Below are 19,467 nucleotides of genomic sequence, written 5' to 3' on the forward strand. Positions count from 1 at the left end.
TGATATTCAATAGACAGGGGGGCACCATCGAGAAGGTCTTTTATAAGAAGATTGCTTCTTTGTAATTTGCTTACAATAGATAGATAGATGATAGATAGATAGATAGATAGATAGATAGATAGATAGATAGATAGAAATACAGATGATAGATAGGTAGGTAGGTAGGTAGGTAGGTAGGTTGGATGGAGGGAGGGAGGGATGGAGGGAGGGAGGGAAGGAGAGAGATATAGATAGATAGATAGATAGACAGACAGACAGACAGACAGACAGACAGACAGATAGATAGATAGATAGATGGATAGACGGACGGACGGACGGACGGATGGACGGACGGACGGACGGACAGACAGACAGACAGACGGACAGACAGACAGACGGTTGGATGGATGGATGGATGGATGGATGGATATATCCATACATCCAGTGGTGGGATTCAGCCAGTTCGCACCACTTCAGCAGAACAGGTAGCTAATTTTTTGTTGCCCAGGCCCAGAATGGACTTCTGGAAGCAGCAACCACACAGAGAACTGGTTGTTCACATATTTGAATCCCACCACAGCATACATCTATATATCTGTTGAACAGCATGTTAAATAGGATTGGCAGGTTGCTCGGACTTCAAGTTAATGGTAGAATTAAAGGATATATATAACTGTACATATAATTGTACATATAATTGTATTGTGTAGAAGATGAGGCTTAAATAGAGGTTAAGAACGATGTATTAAATTTTTGTACCATGATAGGAATTGATAGGAAAATTCATTCTGGAATGTCATGTTTGTCCATTGTTGTTTTAATTGTATTATGAATAAAAACATTTAAAAAAATATATGTGGTTGGCAGGCATTCTTCAAGCTAAGTGTAATTTTCAAGAACAAGCTCCCCCTATGCCTGAAGAGAAAAGTTTTTGATCAGTGTGTGCTACCATATGCTGGTGAAACATGGATACTAACCTCACAATCAATACAAAAGTTATGAGTGGCACAAAGAGCCATGGAAAGATACATGCTTGGCATTACAAAACAAAATAGACCTGCACATGGATTAGAGAACAAATGAAAGTATACAATATAATCAAGGGAGTAAAAGAATTGAAATGGAAATGGGCTGGTCACAGAGCAACTGGACCAAGGCAATTCACAGAATGAACTCCACTTGACAAAAAGCATCCGTGAAAGAGACCTTTAAAAAAAGATGGATTGATGACATTGGCAAGTACTGCATTGGCAAAAGAAAGGTCAGGACAGGACTTTTGGAAAAGTTCTAAGATCAGAAGCAAGTTTATTGAATACACAACAAAGAACTAGGTATAACAATTAGAAACTTAACTACTTGACTGAAATAGAGATTTCAAACTGTTTGACTGAAACAGAGATTTTTAAAGTGCTGAATATGCATAAATCCAGAGGAGAGGTGTAAAAAGCAACCATAATGGTGAAAATTCATATCAATTGGATTCAAAACTTTTTTTATTTATTTAAATATCATAGTGCTTATATTATCATTTGGTATTTTCTGGAATACAATTGTACTAACAGTAACTTTCATGGGGACAGTTAGAAAACTATAACTGATTCATTTCACAATGGTTTCTCAATGGTTTTCCTAAAATTAACTTCTTTTCTGTGGGTGTTTTGAGGGAATAGCTTTAGTTTGATAGAATTCCACATGAAAATATGTTTTTTTCTTAAAGAAAGAGTTAAAAAGAAATCCAAACCCCTTCGCAAGAATCATTAAAAATATTTTATAATGTTACATATCAATACACATATTCAAATAATAATAATAATAATAATAATAATAATAATAATAATAATAATAATAATAATAATAAAGTTGGAAGGGACCTTGGAGGTCATCGAGTCCAACCCCCTGCTAAGGCAGGAAACCCTATACCATTTCGGACAAATGGCTGTCCAGTCTCTTCTTAAAAACTTCCAGTGTTGGTATATTCACTGCTTCTGGAGGCAGGTTGTTCCACTGGTTAATTGTTCTAACTGTCAGGAAGTTTCTCCTTAGTTCTAAGTTGCTTCTCTCCTTGTTTAATTTTTCCAGCTCCTGCTGATGTTCCTGATTCTTCAGCTCCTGCTGCTATTCCTGATTCTCCAGCTCTTGCTGTTGTTCCTGATTTTCCAGCTACTGCTGTTTCTGAGTTTCCTGTGGTTCCAGATTCTTCCGTTCCTGAGCATCCTATGGATCCAGGTTCCTTTGCTCCTGAGAAATTTTGGGTTCCAGTTTTTCTGTTCCAGATTTGGTTCCGGTTTCCTTTACAGGAAGAACACCTTGTCTTGCTGAGAGACAAGAATGCATACCAGAACTATTGGCCCATGAGACTTGTGCACCGGGCTCCACTCAGTTTTGATGAACTAGTTCGCCAAGCTGAGGTCCAGATCGTGAAGCCACGTGAGTCAGATCGTGACTCAAAGACTTTTGTACCAGGCTGATCACTGATTTGGTCCTGTTGCTGACAAAGACTGAACTAGAAGATCGAACTTCAAACTATGTATTGTGTTTATGCATTGTTTGATGTAACACTTGCTTATTTCTGTTATAATTGTGCATGTTTTTATATTTATTTTATAGTTATGCATATTTTGATACCATGTTTTTATCTATTTAGTCACTAGTTAGTCAATAATGAATATTGCATGCCTTAATACTACGTTTTTTTTGTTTTTGTTTTTTTGCTTATTTCAGTCATTTAGTAGTGGAAATTTAAATTTCCAAGTGGGGAGTGTTCTGGATCATGTAGCTCTGTATGTTACAATGTTTGGCATTTATTGGATTAAGCACTATCTCCTTAACAGATGGCTTGTGGGTAATGTAGTTTAGCTAGTGAGCTATCTCATGTTATCAGGTATGTGGAAGGAGTTACTGAGTTCATCACAGGATATCCTGGCCACGAGACAGTTTGGAATGTTCTTTGTCTGAGATAGCATGGGGTCACTGCAGGTCTCAGATGGCTCCACTCCACGTTAGAAGTTGGTATGGAGGAAGCATTAATTTCTCACCTATAAGGATGAACAGATGTGTTATACAGGAGCAACCACCACAATTGCAAGTATTTCCTTCTGAATAAAGTGTATCTGTTTTATATTAATCTTTATTGAGTTTATCTGTCTGACCTGGATTTACAAAGCAAATCAGGAAAGTGTTTAAAGTTTAAAGTGTTTAAACATGTTTTCGTATCAGTTGCCCCCTGCTGTTTAAATCAGGTCTAAATACAATAATGTAACATTTGGGGAAAAAGATGCATCCTAGAAGCCCAGCACTAGAGGACAAAATGGAGAAGATTTCCACAGCCACCATGGCTTTTCCTCTGGTGCTCAGGTAGGTTGGAACAAAGGAGACCCACACACTGCAGAAAGCCAACATGCTGAAAGTGATGAACTTGGCTTCATTAAAACTGTCAGGAAGTTTACGAGCCTGGAAAGCCACAATGAAGCTGGTAAATGAAAGGAGAGCCATATAGCTCAGGACACAATAAAACATAACAACTGAGCCTTCATTGCATTGTAGAATCATTTCTTCAGTTGTTGAGTGCATGTCTAATTCTGGGAATGGGGGAGAGGTGGATAACCAAACAATGCAGATGCTTGCTTGGAGTAGAGAGCAGAGCAGGACAATAGAAACAGCCAGTCTTTTCCCCACCCATGTCCTTATCCAAGATCCTGGCTTGGTGGCCTTGAAGGCAAGAGAAACAAGGGTGGTTTTGGCCAACACACAAGAGATGGACAATGAGAAGGTGAGACCAAATGCAGACTGTCTGAAGAGACAGGTGACTCTCCCAGGTTGTCCAATAAAGAGCAAAGAGCAGAAGAAGCAAAGGAGAAGGGAGATGAGGAGAATGTAGGTGAGATCCCGGTTGTTGGCTTTGACGATAGGACTGTCTTTGTGCTTAATAAATATTCCCAACACCCATGTTGTAGTGAAGAAAAATAAAATAGCAACAGTGGCTAAACTGAGTCCTAAAGGTTCTTCATAAGATAAGAAGCTAATTGCTTTCTTGATGCATCCATCTTTCTTATGGTTTGCATATTGATCATCAGGACATTGAAAGCAAGCAACAGTGTCTAAAAGGAAAAAATGGCACGGCAGATTCATAAGAATGATAATTATTAATTTTCATAATTATTCACACCCTGATGTTTATGTCCTTGGTACAAATGATAGAATCTACAATATGAAAATTCATTGGAACATCTCTCTATATATTTTTTGTCTTGTGGTATTGTCAAATATTTCTTTGATTATACACAAGGAAATTTCACAAACTCCATGAAAATCCATTTTATCTTGATTTGCTTTCTTATGATAAAGGGGTGCTCCAATAAAGATTCATGAATACCTGAAGTGATCATTTTCATATTTGAAACCATATTGACTTATTGAATATTGAATCGTGTTGATCACATTTCAAAATATGGCACATAAGTATAATAGTGAAAGATGAAAGATAATGTTTCAAGGAAGAAATTGTAAAAAGGTTAGTAATTACATATTTGAAGGGGAAATTATAAAGGAAAAGCGATTTTCTGTTTCTGTAAGAGAAGTATATATCCCTTTTTTATTTAATATCACTATTTTTGTTTTCTTTCTATGTTTCTTTTAAAATTTAATTTCTTGTGTTTACTCCCTAAAGAGAATATTGCAATCAGTCTGCATTAAGTATAAAATACTGAGATATTACATATCCAAGAGAGGTACACACTGTAGAGAAAATATGAATAAGTATTTCACAAAGAAGCAAAACTGTGCACGGATGGATGGATGGATAAATAAATAAATAAATAAATCAACTGACTGGTTGGAAAGGAAAAAGTTATTATGAGTGTTTTAATCATATTCCTCATTACATCTATATAAGATTCTCATTATTGTTAAGAGGTATGTTTCATTTAGTTTGTCCACTCTTCCTAAGAAGTAAATACTCATTTCCTTAAATTTCAGAAATTCTTGTTTTCATTATTATATTTCAAGAGTGTCCCTATTTAGTTAATACACATTTTAGATTTTTGTATTCCTTAACAAAATCAAAATATATCAGTTCTGAATTCCTTCCTTCCTTCCTCTCCACCTTTACAGTCATTTTTTTTATATGTAGTTTTTAAATTTCACAGTCATGTTTTTGTGGTTTCTTATTTTTCAACTTTTAAAAAAACTGAAATAATTGCTTTTTTTCGGTGTGTATAGATTCTCCTTAGTGAAAATGTTCTGAATCTCTACTATGATGCTTCCTTGGTTATAAATCATTCCAGGATTTGTTTAATTAGTTAATTGAAACATTGTTGTGATTATTATCAACCCTTGTAATTCCACTGTAAGAACTTATTCATGAAAAACCAGACAACTTAATTAGCAGAAAGTGTTCAGCACACTAGCCAGTATAAGAACAAAATTGAATGATTTGTTAACTTACCAATCTCTTTAGAGATTTTCCCCTCTGGACATTCAACACAATCATAACAGCAGAATTTTTTTCCTTCATTCTTCCTCTTTTGATAACCAGGGAGACAATGTTCATTGCATAGAGAACTGGGAAGCACCTATTTATCAATATTAAAAGTCCCATCTTAAGGTTGTGAAACAAGAAATTGATTAGATTTGATGATTTATTTCAAACACAATTAAGTACACTTCAACTTGGCCTCTGATTTGATTTTGTGAGCACAACTGATCTGGATTTCCAATTTTTGTTACATTGAAATTCTCATATCAATTTAATTAAAGTTTTACTAATTGAAATAATCAGATTGACCAGAAACATTGAATCAAATAGTTACTGATTTTAACACGTTTGATAAAGCTTCATTCAACTAGACAAATATAATACCTTAAAAGCATAGGTTTTTTTCTGTCTCATTCAATATATGAGGGAAGTCTAATAAATATAATGCACAATATCAGATATATTTAGCCTTTAATAATTAAAGGGATGAAAAGTTATTTCTTAATCTGCTTATCTTCATGGGTTGCCAAGAAGGATAAAAGTAAATATGCCAATCTAATGAATCCATATTTGAATGATCAGACAAAATACTGTTGAAACCATACCTGGTTAAATGATCTTTGCCAAACAATCATATCCTCATTAATGACTAATTCCTTTCCTTTTAAAGCATCAGGATCCACTTTTCCAATCTTGTGTCTCTGGAAAGTGAAATTGGGAAAGACAACAATGTTTATGATATCAAATCCACCTTCCATCTTCTTTTGATTATAAAAAGTCAAAGTTTCTCCAAGGGAATTGTTGAATTTCATGCCTTTCAGAAATTGATGAAGCTATATGATTGGAAATAATAAAACAGGAAAATTAAAAAAAAATTAGAAATGTATGAGCAATTTTTATCAAAGTAGTACTGATACTTTTGAGTGAGAAACTCTGAAAACATGCAAAGTCCATTTCTCCAGCCTCTTGAGAATTTGTTTCTTATCCTCTGCACAGGGGGATAACAAGAAGGATCTGATATTTCAGTTTGAACAATAATCAAATGAAATGGAAAGTGTATTTCTAGCCTTCCATATCTTTTAGAACCTAGTCCTTCATGTTGACTAGGAAAAGACATATGAAAAAATAGAGAAACAATTTCCAGATTTGTTTTTGACATCCCACCCATTTTTCCATTGCATAACATTTTCAGTTATACAGCTTTTAAGGAAATGCTAACGCTCAAAGATAGTTGGCTCAGCTAAGCAGCAATCCTCAAGTATTTTCAGAAAAATGTAAAATTACTAAAAAGCCATGAACATTTCAAAACCATGATTTGGATGTTAGTTCACTTAAGCCTTAGTCATTTCATCTGAAGATGACTGAAGATGATCAGATAATAAACCGTATTGCAGTGATGGAAATAAAGGTATACTGTTATAGTTATCAATGGAGTAATGTTTTTCTTCCCTTTTTGGGTCATGCACTATAAGTTTACTTTACTAGGCTCAGAGGCTAAAATAGAAAACATATTAATTTGAATCTAAGCCCAGAATGATGACACTAAACTGGCAATTAAAGTCAACACCCCAGAAGACAAGCTCAGGATTCAAAAAGATCTTGAAAAACTGGAACAATGGGGCCCTATTCAGCAAAATGAGCTTTAATGTGGAGAAAAGTTTTCATTTAAGCAGGAAAAATCAAAGGTATAAGTACAGATTAGGTGGGACCTGGCTCAAGAACAATAACTGTAAGAGGGACCTTGGAGTCCTAGTGGATGATCAGATGACTATGAGCCAGAAATGTGCAGCAATAGTCAAAAAAGCTAACACAATCCTGGGTTGTATAAACAGAGGCATAGGGTCAGGATGACATGAAGTATTAATACCGCTTTATAAAACCCTGGTAGGACCACACCTGGAATAATACAAAAAAAATGTTGTGATTTTGGAAAAAGTTCAGAAAACTGCAACTAAAATGATCAAATCCCTGGAGACTAAAACATGAAGAACAGTTGCACGACTTGGGTTTGGCTAGTCAAACCATTCCTGAAATGTCTTTCCTCCTTCTAAGAAAACTGGCATTTCACTATAGTTCATCACATCAGCTCCCCTCTGCATACACCATTTCCCAAAATTACATGAAAATAAAAGTATGGAAATAAATATCAATAGACAAATGTTCAAATCCATTTTAGTAGCTGCCAGTTCCCTGATGGAATCATACCCCCTAACTTGTACTTTCTTATTATCTAATATAAAATACTTGTAGCACACAAATCACCTGCCATGGTTGTAAATCTTTATATTCTGATAATTTGTGCCTCAAAAAATGCCTATGATTAGATCGAAGTAAGAAGAGAGCATGTAAAGCTTGAGCCAATACAGAGGCAGCGTTATAGATACTATAGCTGTGCCCAGACATCTCTACCTCAAAAAGAGCCCCAGGAATGTCCTCTAGCCTCTCCTGTCCAGTACAAAAGGGATTGACCAGTTTAGTCAAAGAAGGGGATGGCAATGAACAATCAAATACTTGTTCCCAGAAAAGTGGAAAAAATCCATCTCCTTGAATCCATGGAGGTTTTATGAACTTCAAGAATTCCTTAAACCCTGGAATTTCTTTTGAGTGAACTTTAAAGCAAATGGCACCATCGAAGATCTGCTGATCCCACTTTTTATTCATTCCTGTTAATAAATAATCCATCTGGGCAGTCATGATCCATACCTTTCCCAAGGAACTCTGTTCATGTCCAGGGTCAAGCCAAAAAATTATATTTGTTAACCATGCAATTGTCAAAGATTCTCCACAAATGATAAATGTGTTAATATTCTCATGAAATATGTGTTTATAGATATTTTCCCCATTATGGATCATTTCAAAAAACTTGTCCCAGTAGGTTAAAAATGGGATTCTTTCTGTAGAAGCAGAGCAGATTCCATGCTGGGAAAAGAGGGACTCCATGCTTTGCAGAAAATGGTCTCCTTCACTGTTATCAATAGCAAGGAGCCCAACCCATCTCCACCCAAAATGTTGAAGCAGTCGGATAATCCCAATGTACTGGGAGGACTCATTTGGAACCATGGAGTAATAGAATGGAATCTCAGTGCTATGAACATCTTGTGGGGTAAATGACCCATATGTGAGCTAAAAGAAACACATATTATGGAAATAGATCATCATCAATATCCTTTTCTTCATATTTTCCAACAAATTTGGTCAGATTGTTGAGTAATGTGGCCAGAGAATAAGGATGTTTTAATAAGCCCAGTATGGAAAAAAAGAAAATAGGGGGGAATTTTCAGTCTTCTCTTCCCAAAGATCCTACCTGCGGAATCTTGTAAAACTTTACAAGATCTGCGATATAGGAGGAAGTTCCAAAGCTGAGCCCTCCTATGATAGAAATGAGATTTCTCCTGGTGTCACATTTATAGCTGGGGACAAATCTCTCTGATCTGAAGAGCAGGTCCAGGGTGGTCCGATAGGTCATTATTGCATTGTAGTAGCTATCATGAATATAGAAGCCAAGAGTGACATTGGACAAGATTTCTGGATTCTCGTTGATTTTTTTTACAGCAAAGACCAAGGAAAGGATATGTTGGTAAAACTTTGTTAGCACGCTGAAAACAGGATGAATTTACATGTATCATTAAATATTTCCTTATTATTTTCCTATCACCCCAGAGAGGTGCTTTGTCTTATACACATGCACAATTGGGGAATGATCAATTGAACTCTATTTTCAATTCAACTACACTAAACTATTTCCATTGTTCCAAATTGAATCAAAGAAAATAATCTTTCCCTTCATTCATTACTATTCCTCTAACTAGAGATGACACAAAGGTGGATGATAAGAATTGCTTTCTTAATCTAAGGTTTTCCAGTATAAAATTTTGTTGCATTAAAAACAAGCAATGCCTTTATAAAATTCTCATAAAGTATCTTTTATTAGAAAGTATTCTCATTAATAAATGAAGCAATCTAGAGATGCCACAAAGATGAAAAATAAAAATTCCTTACTCTGGATGTCCAAAATACTCCTGAGAGGGATGCTGCTGAAATGAAACTTCATTAAATTGGTAGTTAGCCATAGATACCATCCCACCAATGACAAAGTCCCCTTGCTGGTACCATTCATTTGGAACAGGTACAGGTTTACCTAGATGACACGGCAAAGTCTTCACTCTGAAGAGTGGAAATAGGAGAAAAATGAACATTTGGGCAGCAAATGCTCTCTAAGTATAGATGTTCCACCAGCAACAGCTTTCCACGTTAGTCTGCATTCACCACCTCAAAATTCCTGTTAAGACCAAGGCTGAAGACTAAACTTTAGCCCTGATTCTTCTTGCAAACAGTGATAATATTGTAAAAGGACTGAATGACAATGTAGAGTTCCAGCAATAGAATTTAATTTGTGGCAGTTGAAATCATAGGATTTGTGTGTTCTTATCTTCTACTCTCCAGTCTCTATGGGGCAGTCCTTCTTAATATTTTTTTTTCTTTTCTATAATTTCTTCTTGAACTGATTACAGTTTTGATGAAAGGAGAAAATTATTATCATTGTAATACTTTCAATGGGGTGATAATTATGTCTTCTATTTTTTGTCTCCCATTGTTAACAATGTATCTGTATGTTTGTATGTGTATATGTGTGTGTGTGTATGTATGTATGTATGTATATATGTATGTATGTATAGATAGATAGATAGATAGATAGATAGATAGATAGATAGATAGATATAGATAAAGATATAGATATAGATATAGATATATAGATATATCATAAAATAATCCGAACACCAGGATAATACTAAAAACAAAACTGTTTAATTAAACAGTTTTGTTTTTAGTATTATCCTGGTGTTCGGATTATTTTATGGTATGGATTTACCCAGGATTCGCATTTTTAGCATAATTAGGGCATGAAGTTTTTCAGACAGACCGGTCTGATTGATTACACCTTGTCATTTTTTTAACTGCTATACTGCAGTTATACTTTTTACAATCTCTTTTGCCTTGCAGCCCCCCAACTAGGGGCGTTAAGCATGCTCAAGTCGCAACTGCGAAACATTTACAAATCTAAATTTCTTTTTCTGACAAAGAGTTAAAGAATTAAATTGGAAGACTAAGATGGACATTTTGAGCTCATTCTGCTCTCTTCAGTTAGCCATACCCTTTATGGGATTCGAACCTAGGCAGTTTACATACTAGGCAGTAATTTAACCACCAAGCCACAGGCTTTCCTCCCCTCTTTGCCCGCCGAGTCGAGGGAGTATATACAGGACGTTTTTCAGACAGACCAGTCTGATTGATTACACCTTGACATTTTTTTAACTGCTATGCTGCAGTTATATTTTTTACAATCTCTTTTGCCTTGCAGCCCCCCAAACAGGGGCATTAAGCAGGCTCAAGTCGCAACTGCAAAACATTTACAAATCCAAATTTCTTTTTATGACAAAGAGTTAAAGAATTAAATTGGGAGACTAAGATGGCCATTTCGAGCTCATTCTGCTCTCTTCAGTTAGCCATACCCTTTATGGGATTTGAACCTGGCCAGTTTACATACTAGGCATGTATGTATCCTTTATGGGATTTGAACCTGGGCATTTACATACTAGTGATTTAACCACCAAGCCACAGGCTTTCCTCCCCTCTTTAAACTTAATTGCAATATAGCAGTTAAAAAAAATGTCAAGGTATAATCAATCAGACTGATCTGTCTGAAAAACTTCCTGTATATACTCCCTTGATTCAGCTGGCAAAGAGGGGAGGAAAGCCTGTGGCTTGGTGGTTAAATCACTGCCTAATATGTAAACTGCCCAGGTTCGAATCCCATAAAGGGAAGAAGAAATCTTTTGCCTTAGCAATCACCCCTGAAATTGGAGATCCCATGGGTGTGCCCTTTAGTTGCTCATATTTGTCACTGTCAAATGTAAAATAAGTCCTGAGGCAGAAATTAAGTAGCAGGAGGAGATCTTCTGAACTTGGTGAATCAGGGTTCTGTGGTTCCTCACCTTGTAGTAATTCCCGTATGACTGAAATGGCCAGCCCCTGGGGGATCGAGATGAAGAGTGATACCACATCAAAAGATACTATTATCTCATCTTCTTCTATTGTTATTTCTTTCAACCTCCTCAAAAAATCCTCTGAGGATTTCACTGTGGTCCTAGAGCCTTCAATAGGGTGTTGAAGTCATCTGCTTAGCCACTTCGCCAAACCAAAGTTTGGGGTGCCCCCAAGTGAGAAGATTGGGCGTAAAAAAACATCCAGCTGAATTGAGGTAGATACATCCAATCACATGCGGGCGGTGAACTGATGGACCTATTACACGCTTAATGACCAAATCACCAATACTTAAAGGGCTGTAAAAAACAATGTCCCTCCAATGTTAGCATACACTTTGATAATGTTAGCAGTGGCTAATGAAAACTTAGTGCGTAATAAAATTCTCTGTCCTGGAGATCAGTATGTCCTTTTTACAAATAAATGTATCTGGGACTCGGATTTTTATAGTAGTCTTTGATATAGATATAGATTTTGGTTTCAGTAATAAAGGACCTCCTACAAGAGGAGCAGGAAAAACATCTGGATTCTCTCAATACCAATGACCTGATACAGCTGTTATTCCTGTGCCTGAAAACATACTTTACTTTTCAGGGCACTATATATGAACAAATAAAAGGGACACTGATGGGATCTCTCATCTCAAGCATTATTGTGGAGGTGGTGTTTCAGCGGTTAGAGGTGACTGTAATGGCTAGGTATCGCCCCAAATTTTGGGCATGCTACGTGGATGACACTTTTGTAATTATCAAAAGACGAGACAGCATCAAATTCCTGTAGTAGTTGAATTCCGTATATCCGGACATCCGGTTTATGGCAGAGGAAGAGACCCAAGGTACCCTTGCCTTTTTGGATGTACTAGTTAGTCAGCACTCCAACCATACATTGTGTACATCCATCTATTGTAAACTCACTTATGCGGACATAATGCTGCACTACAGGAGTAATCATCCTGTAGCACACAAAATTAGTTGTGTTAGGACTTTATTCAAATGAATCAACTTCCATTGCAGCATGGGGAGAGCCAAAATTGAAGGGAGAAAACATCTATATTGCACTTTTAGGCTCAATGGCTACCCCATGGAATTTATGAGACATTACAACAGACCATGTCAACCCCACAGGGCCCAACTCTCCGGAGCAAAGATGACACCGGCCACACAGATAGCTTTATCTTACATCTGTGGTGTTTCCAAAGCCACAGCTTGTCTGCTGGCCCCCGACAATGTGAGCATTGCCCATAGACCAGAGCAGATCCTAAGAATCCAGATTATGCATCCCAAAGAGCAGCTCCCCAATGGTGAACAGTCTTCCATAGTCTATAGAATTAATTGCAGGAACTGCCCATGCAATTACATTGGGGAAACAGCTAAAAGGCTCAGGACTAGGGTCCACAAACATGAACTGGCAATTAAAAGGCAGGAGCAGTACTCGCAAGTGTGGGCTCACATGTTCGATTTGAACCACACATTTGATCAGGAAAATGCGCAGACCATATCTCGTGAGACTACTAAAGGTGGCCGCCTTCATGAAGAAGCCTGGCTTTTGGATGAGAAGTACATCTGTTATAGAAGTGAGAGACTTGAGTCAGCTCTTTTGAGAAAGGGGAGGTTTATTGCGCAGATTCAGAGAGCTAATTACAGCAAAAAGGGTCTGAACCCCAAACAGGGGCATGGGTCAACATTCTTATACTCTTTAATATGTAATTATTTCCTGATCATGGAATATTCCATACATGGTTATATTCTGTAGTTCCTTATTCTAACATAGAAAAGCTACTTAGGCAGTTTGCAATATATCATGTGCTAGGCAGTTTGCAATATATCATGTGCACAGTTAAAAACAGGATATTGGGCTGATCTGGCACTTCTAAATTTATGTGTTGTCTGAGAGGCAGGAAACCTCCCTTTCACCCACAATTTCTGTTAGACAATCAGTTAGACAATCAGTATTTTTCCAGCTTCCCACTTTACATCAACCAGCATATAGACCTCCTACCAACATACCAGACTCTCAGAAGGTGGGAAAAACAACGTGGTAATCGATGGAGTAGATGGCCACCCCATATGGTGCAAAAACAAGGCCATGGCTCTACAAATGGGAAGCTGTGATCCCTAGGGAGGACAGCGAACTGGCAAAAGAGGAGGGGGCCAGGTGACACCACAAAGAGAGAGCAACTGACAGGACTGGAGTGATATGGCTGCAGGTGAGGTAGCAAGAGCTGCTATGGGAGGAGACAATGAACGGCTCAGAAGGAGAGACCAAAAAGGGGAGGAATCTGAAGCAGGAACATTTGAATAGTTGTTCTTTGCAGGATCAGGGAGAGGGAGCTACAGATGAAACAATGGCGGCCTTAGGAGAGGATGACAGCCCCACAGGGCATTTCAAATGCAGATTGAGAGATCACTCCAAAATAAGAGAGAGGAGAGATAAGGAGCAGAGACAGCTTGATAGCTGCCTCCCAGGCATCTGCACACATGACAGAAAAGTGATGGAGGATTGGAATACAATCATCAGGTCCACCAACAAGCTGCCAGAGGAGAATCACACATTGCAGATTAACATAGCTAATGGGCCAATGACGCGCTCGAGAAGCCGGGCACAGAGACAGGCAGCTGTATATAGGTAAGCTCCCTAATCACCTAGCATTCTAACTCTGATGACGTCAGTAGTTTGGCTGATGAAAGCTCAGTAACACTTTTGCTTACAGGCTTGTTTTTATTAAACAGTTTATTTTTATCCTGGTGTTCGTTTTTCATATATATATAAAATAAGGTGATCACCAGGATAAAATCATAAACATAAATGTTTAATTTACAAAGCCAAGTTTTCATCGGCCACACTACCGACATCATCAGGGTATAAAATGCTAGATCTGGGAGTCCGTTTTTATGTGGCTGGCTGCCTCTGTGCTTTGACCTTGGATCAGGTCATAGGTCCACCCATCAGCATCAGCTGTGTAGTTCTTAAAGGGGCCGTTTCTAAAGTTGTCCTCTCCTCTCCAATTGCTGTTGTTTTCTTTGTGCTTGTGTGGGTGCCTGGAGATCTGCTGACGGATTTATACCCTGATGATGTCGGTAGTGTGGCTGATGAAAGTTTGGTTTTGTAGATTAAACATTTATGTTTATGATTTTATCCTGGTGATTACCTTATTTTACTTCATATTATGTGTATACCCAGGATTCGTGTTTTAATACTATTAAGTAATTGCCTTAATTGTCCCATGTCCCCTTGTTTGCACTCCAGTTCCACAACTTTTTTCCCCTCCCATCCTTGTCAATCTTCTCTTTCCTGGCATTGTTACTGTTGCTTTGCCTTCCAGCCGCTCCCCCGTGCTCATTTTGGCTGTGCGTCAAGATCTGGTATCACAGATGCCCTTCCACTGCTGTTCCCCTCTTTTCCATCACATGATCAATGAGTAAGAAACTAGGTTAGCAAGGTTTTTAAGAGAACGCCCCACCACCAACATTTCTCTCTGAACACATTGACAGTGGATCAGCGAAAGCTAAGTTTGTTTTAGTATTGTAAATAGCTGTTTTTATTGTTTTAAATGTTCTAACAATAAACAGCTGATTTATATTCCTCCCAGAGTTCGAGGATTGTATATTATTGAATAGATAGATAGATAGATAGATAGAGATAAAGATACATACATACATAATACATACATATATAATACATACACACATACATACATACATACATACATACATACATACATACATTGGTTGTTTTCCACTTTTCAACCAAATGAAGCATTATTAACATCACTTCCCAAGATATTTTGGGAATAGAACATTGCTCCATTTTTAATCTGTTGGCCTGGTTACATTTTCATATGAATAACACCACATATCAATTAGGTTAATCTACAGAACCTGATGCAAATCTATCTGGAAGGGATTTGTAATCAGGACAAGGAAATTGTTCTGAGTAGAGTTGATACTTGGTACTTGTTTTTAGGAATCCCATCATGAATCCTCACATGGGGAGAATCTCTAGTCCTCTGTCTCTATCAACCATAATGGTCTATGAAGAAAGGAGGAAAACCAGCATAACACCATGCCCTACACCCCCAATCCTCTGAGCTGTTCCAGAAAGACATCATGATCAATGGTACTGATAGATCAAGTAGGTCAAGAATGGATATACAACCCACATTCCACCCATACCAGAGATCACTCTAGAAAGAGTACAGAGAAGAGCAACAAAGATGATTAGGGGGCTGGAGGCTAAAACATACAGGGAATGGTTGCTGGAATTGGGTATGGGGGGACATGATAGCACTGTTCCAATATCTCAGGGATTGCCACAAAGAGGAGGGAGTCAAGCTATTCTCCAAAGAACCTGAAAGTGGGACAAGAAGCAACAGAAAGAAACTAAAGAGAGAAGCAACCTAGAACTAAGGAGAAACTTCCTGACAGTTAGAACAATTAACCAGTGGAATAACCTGCCTCCAGAAGCTGTGAATGCTCCAACACTGGAAGTTTTTAGGAAGAGATTGGACAGCCATTTGTCTGAAATGGTATAGGGTTTCCTGCCTGAACAGGGGGTTGGACTAGATGACCTTCAAGGTCACTTCCAACTTTACTATTTCTATTGTTGTTGTTGTTGTTATTATTATCATCATCATCATCATCGTTATTATTAAAAATGCAATCAATACTGTTTCTCTCCATACCTTGGCCTCAATCATGACTGAAAGTGATCCAGGTAATCTGCTTCATCCAAGGCTTTTTGAACCACTGGTGCAAGCAATGCTTAAATATTTTTCTCCTTTAAAGAAGAAATATTTTCTACCTAATATAGCCCATGAAAGTATTTACAATTGTAACATCTATTGAGATCCCATTTTTACAGGCATTTCCTGTGATAAAAGTTTTAATATTCTCAAGTACTAATGTCATGGTTCTGACAGATGAAACTCTTCAAAAGAAGTTCGAGGCATTGTTTTACTTAAATAATCTTTTATCCGATAAATTAAGTATTGACACTACATAGATAAAGGCAAAAACTGAATTCCCCTCCCCTGGACACCAAGTAGCAAAGCATAATTCATCCAATTAACAGTCATAAATCACATTCTCCAATTAGCTTGAAGCGTGGACTTTCTCCCCAGCTCTCCAGCATGCCAAATCTTTACCAACCCTTTGCCCAACAACCTTGGGTTCCCATGGCTGAGTTATTATTGTTATGACTAGCTGGACTCTCATCCACATTCCCCCTCCCTTCATCAACTGACTCTGAAGCAAAAGAGGAAAATGGCTGCATTTCCATCTGTTGTCAAAGCAAGAACATCTGATATTAGCAGCGTTGACAATTAAATTCACATACCTATGTGAATGACCCTCTAATCCAGCAGTTCTCAACCTGTGGGTCATGACCCTTTTGGGGGTCCAACAACCCTTTCACAGGGGTCGCCTAAGACCATCGGAAAATACATATTTCTGATGGTCTTAGGAACCAAGACACTATAAAATTTCCTAGCCTCGAGAAGTAGGAAAAGGGAGGGGGAAGAGAAGGGAGGAATCAGGAAGGGTTATCCTCCTACATTCAAGGCATGACTGGGAGATACCAAACCCTAATCAACCTCCGCATTCGCCTCATGGCTGAAGCCTCTGCAGCCACAGTAGCAGCGAGGAGAGCCAAGCATTCCCTGGTAATGGCAGCCGCGATCCTCCTCTTTGTCATTAGCCATTTTTGTCTGACATAATGAAAAAAAGCTGCCGAGTATTGTTCTAAAATGGGGGGGAGCTTAGGAGAAAAAGAGGGGCGGAAATAATTCAATCAATCACATGACTTGACAGGATTTCTAACCATTTTTTTATTGTGTGGTGAAATTGTATCTGTAGAAAAGCAGAGAGCCCCCCCACTCAATATTCCCACACCCATAGAGAAGCTAATAGATGGGGCAATAGAAAAAACATCTCAAGGTAAGTGTTTCCTCATGGAAGGCATATTTTGATCAAAATTTGCTTCATCCTGCACCCCTTGGCCTGGGGAGACAGGGGGGGGTTGCTGGTTTTTCACGTGACTGTGATGTCCGAGAATAGGATTGGGTGATGGTGGAAGGGACTTTGTCGTCGGGGCTGCTTCCCCCATGTTCTTTTGCTGGAGCTGCAAAAAAGCTGCATGAGCGGTTTCCCTCATCTTTCCAGTCTGTCCCTCCTGAGGTCTTTAGGCGTGAGTGCCATGCAAAAGGAACTGTGGGATGATACGTGACATGAAGGTGCCATGAGCAAATTCCGGGAGCAGGGGGGAAGTCCCGAAGGTGAAACTATGTACAATGGCACTTCAAACGAAACACAAAAGATGAAGAGGAACAACAACCCATCAATTATAACTTTGAACTGATTCTCTTCGGAGACAGTTGGAGTTAAGAGAGTTGTGTGAGTGCAGGCAGGAAGGAGGGATGCCGTGAGCAGGAAAGGAAAGGGCTGGGCTCTCGCTTCGCATTCTTCAGCTCCTTTCCTCCCACCGGAGTGAAAGGAGCGTGGATGAAGGGCAGCCACAAGTGGGGTTTCTGCCGCTCAGGCTTAACTCTTGAGAGCAGATCCTTCCCTCTCCCTGCTTGGAGGAAAAAACTTTTCTGGCTTGGATGCAAAACGCTGGAGTAGCGAGCATTAGCAGGCTATGGAGAAATTATGGTGGTCCTCGTCAGTTAAATTGGAGTGGGGACTAATTAATTGCCATCTTTGCCCTTGGAAGTTTTATATGGGTTCATCTTTCCTTGACAGGTATGAGCTTACCTTACAGAGGCTTGGGGCCCAATTCTCCACCATTAATTTGCAATTCTGATCAAATGTCAGCATGAAAATGATAAAAATTCAACATAATTCACAGGATTACCATTAATTTTTTGCACAATGCATTTGAATATTTAAAAGAAGAGGGAATCTGACAAGAAGTCTTTGGACAACAATGCCAAAATTTCATTTATTTGTAATTAGAAATAAATATTTCGCAATATATAATTACATATTGTTTTTGTGATTAATCACTATGCTTTAATTATGATCAATTTGTAACAATGAAAATACATCCTGCATATCAGATATTTACGTTACGATTCATAACAGTAGCAAAATTACAGTTATGAAGTAGCAACAAAAATAATTTTATGGTTGGGGGTTACCACAACATGAGGAACTGTATTAGAGGGTCGCGGCATTAAGAAGATTGAGAACCACTGCTTTAATCCCTTCATTCAGGGTGGAGTCAGGATGACTGAATGGATATTCTGAATACTACAGAATATTCTCATAGGGTGAGAATGATTCCATCTCAGAGATAAAAAGGAATCTGATCTTAACAGAGGAGATTCATGTTATGCAAATTTTATCTATAATAAATCCATATAATAGTTTCACAGTTTCCATATGAAGCACCTGACTATTGGATTTGGTGAATTGTGATTCAATCAGATATTAAAAGAGACTACTGAAAACTACTAAGAAAAGGAAGAGATGGCGAGCATGTTCCCTTGTAAAAAGAAAGAGGAAAAACTAAAAGAAAATTATTAATAGATTCACATATATAACTTAATTTCATATGTTCTCCTGACTCAAAAAGAAAATTGTCAAGTTAGATGGGGTAAAATCCTTGGAATTTTCATGATGATAAAACTTAAAGCAAAAATTGTATTCTTGTCCACTTTCTTCATTATAAAAGTAATGTATTGACCTGCTGAAACTAGAATTCACACATTTGAATTTTCCCTTTTAAAAAAGAAAATTGCTAATAGAAATCAGGTTTTCTATGGTTTATCTCAAAACATATAAGTATTCCCCACTAAACTCTGCGAGCCTTCTTTGAAAGTTGTGGGGAAAAAACATAATTTGACATAGTTTTTCATAAATTCAGCTACAAGTTTATCAAAATACTAAACAATCTCTTCACACTATAAGAATATATTTAAAAGATTGGATTTTAACATTTCTCCTCTCAACTTAAAAACACAATCAAAAAGGCTT

At 37.7% G+C, this 19,467-nt stretch overlaps 1 protein-coding gene across 1 annotated transcript; it reads right to left on the bottom strand.

Moving 5' to 3' along the window:
* Nucleotides 1–3,174: 3,174 nt before the first annotated feature.
* LOC120300528 (vomeronasal type-2 receptor 26-like) lies at nt 3,175–12,445 on the bottom strand. The gene is made up of 7 exons (XM_039326692.1): nt 12,409–12,445; nt 9,452–9,590; nt 8,757–9,048; nt 7,715–8,575; nt 6,058–6,153; nt 5,423–5,549; nt 3,175–4,076 (listed from the first exon to the last, which is right to left on the bottom strand). The coding sequence occupies exons 1-7, from the start codon at nt 12,443–12,445 to the stop codon at nt 3,175–3,177; spliced, it is 2,454 nt and encodes an 817-aa protein (XP_039182626.1).
* Between the last annotated feature and the right edge of the window lie 7,022 nt (nt 12,446–19,467).

The sequence above is a fragment of the Crotalus tigris genome, unplaced genomic scaffold (genome assembly GCF_016545835.1).
Source record: "Crotalus tigris isolate CLP2741 ecotype Arizona unplaced genomic scaffold, ASM1654583v1 scf7180000017614.5298720, whole genome shotgun sequence".
NCBI classification, from domain to species: Eukaryota; Metazoa; Chordata; class Lepidosauria; order Squamata; family Viperidae; genus Crotalus; species Crotalus tigris.

Excerpts from the sequence above, each read along its gene's own strand:
- LOC120300528 (XM_039326692.1), bottom strand. The coding sequence starts at position 12,445 with ATGATTACTCCTGTAGTGCAGCATTATGTCCGCATAA. Across the intron at positions 6,154-7,714 it reads AAGATTTACAACCATGGCAG|AGACACAAGATTGGAAAAGT; the intron begins GTGATTTGTGTG and ends TTCACTTTCCAG. Across the intron at positions 5,550-6,057 it reads GGCAAAGATCATTTAACCAG|GTGCTTCCCAGTTCTCTATG; the intron begins GTATGGTTTCAA and ends ATTGATAAATAG.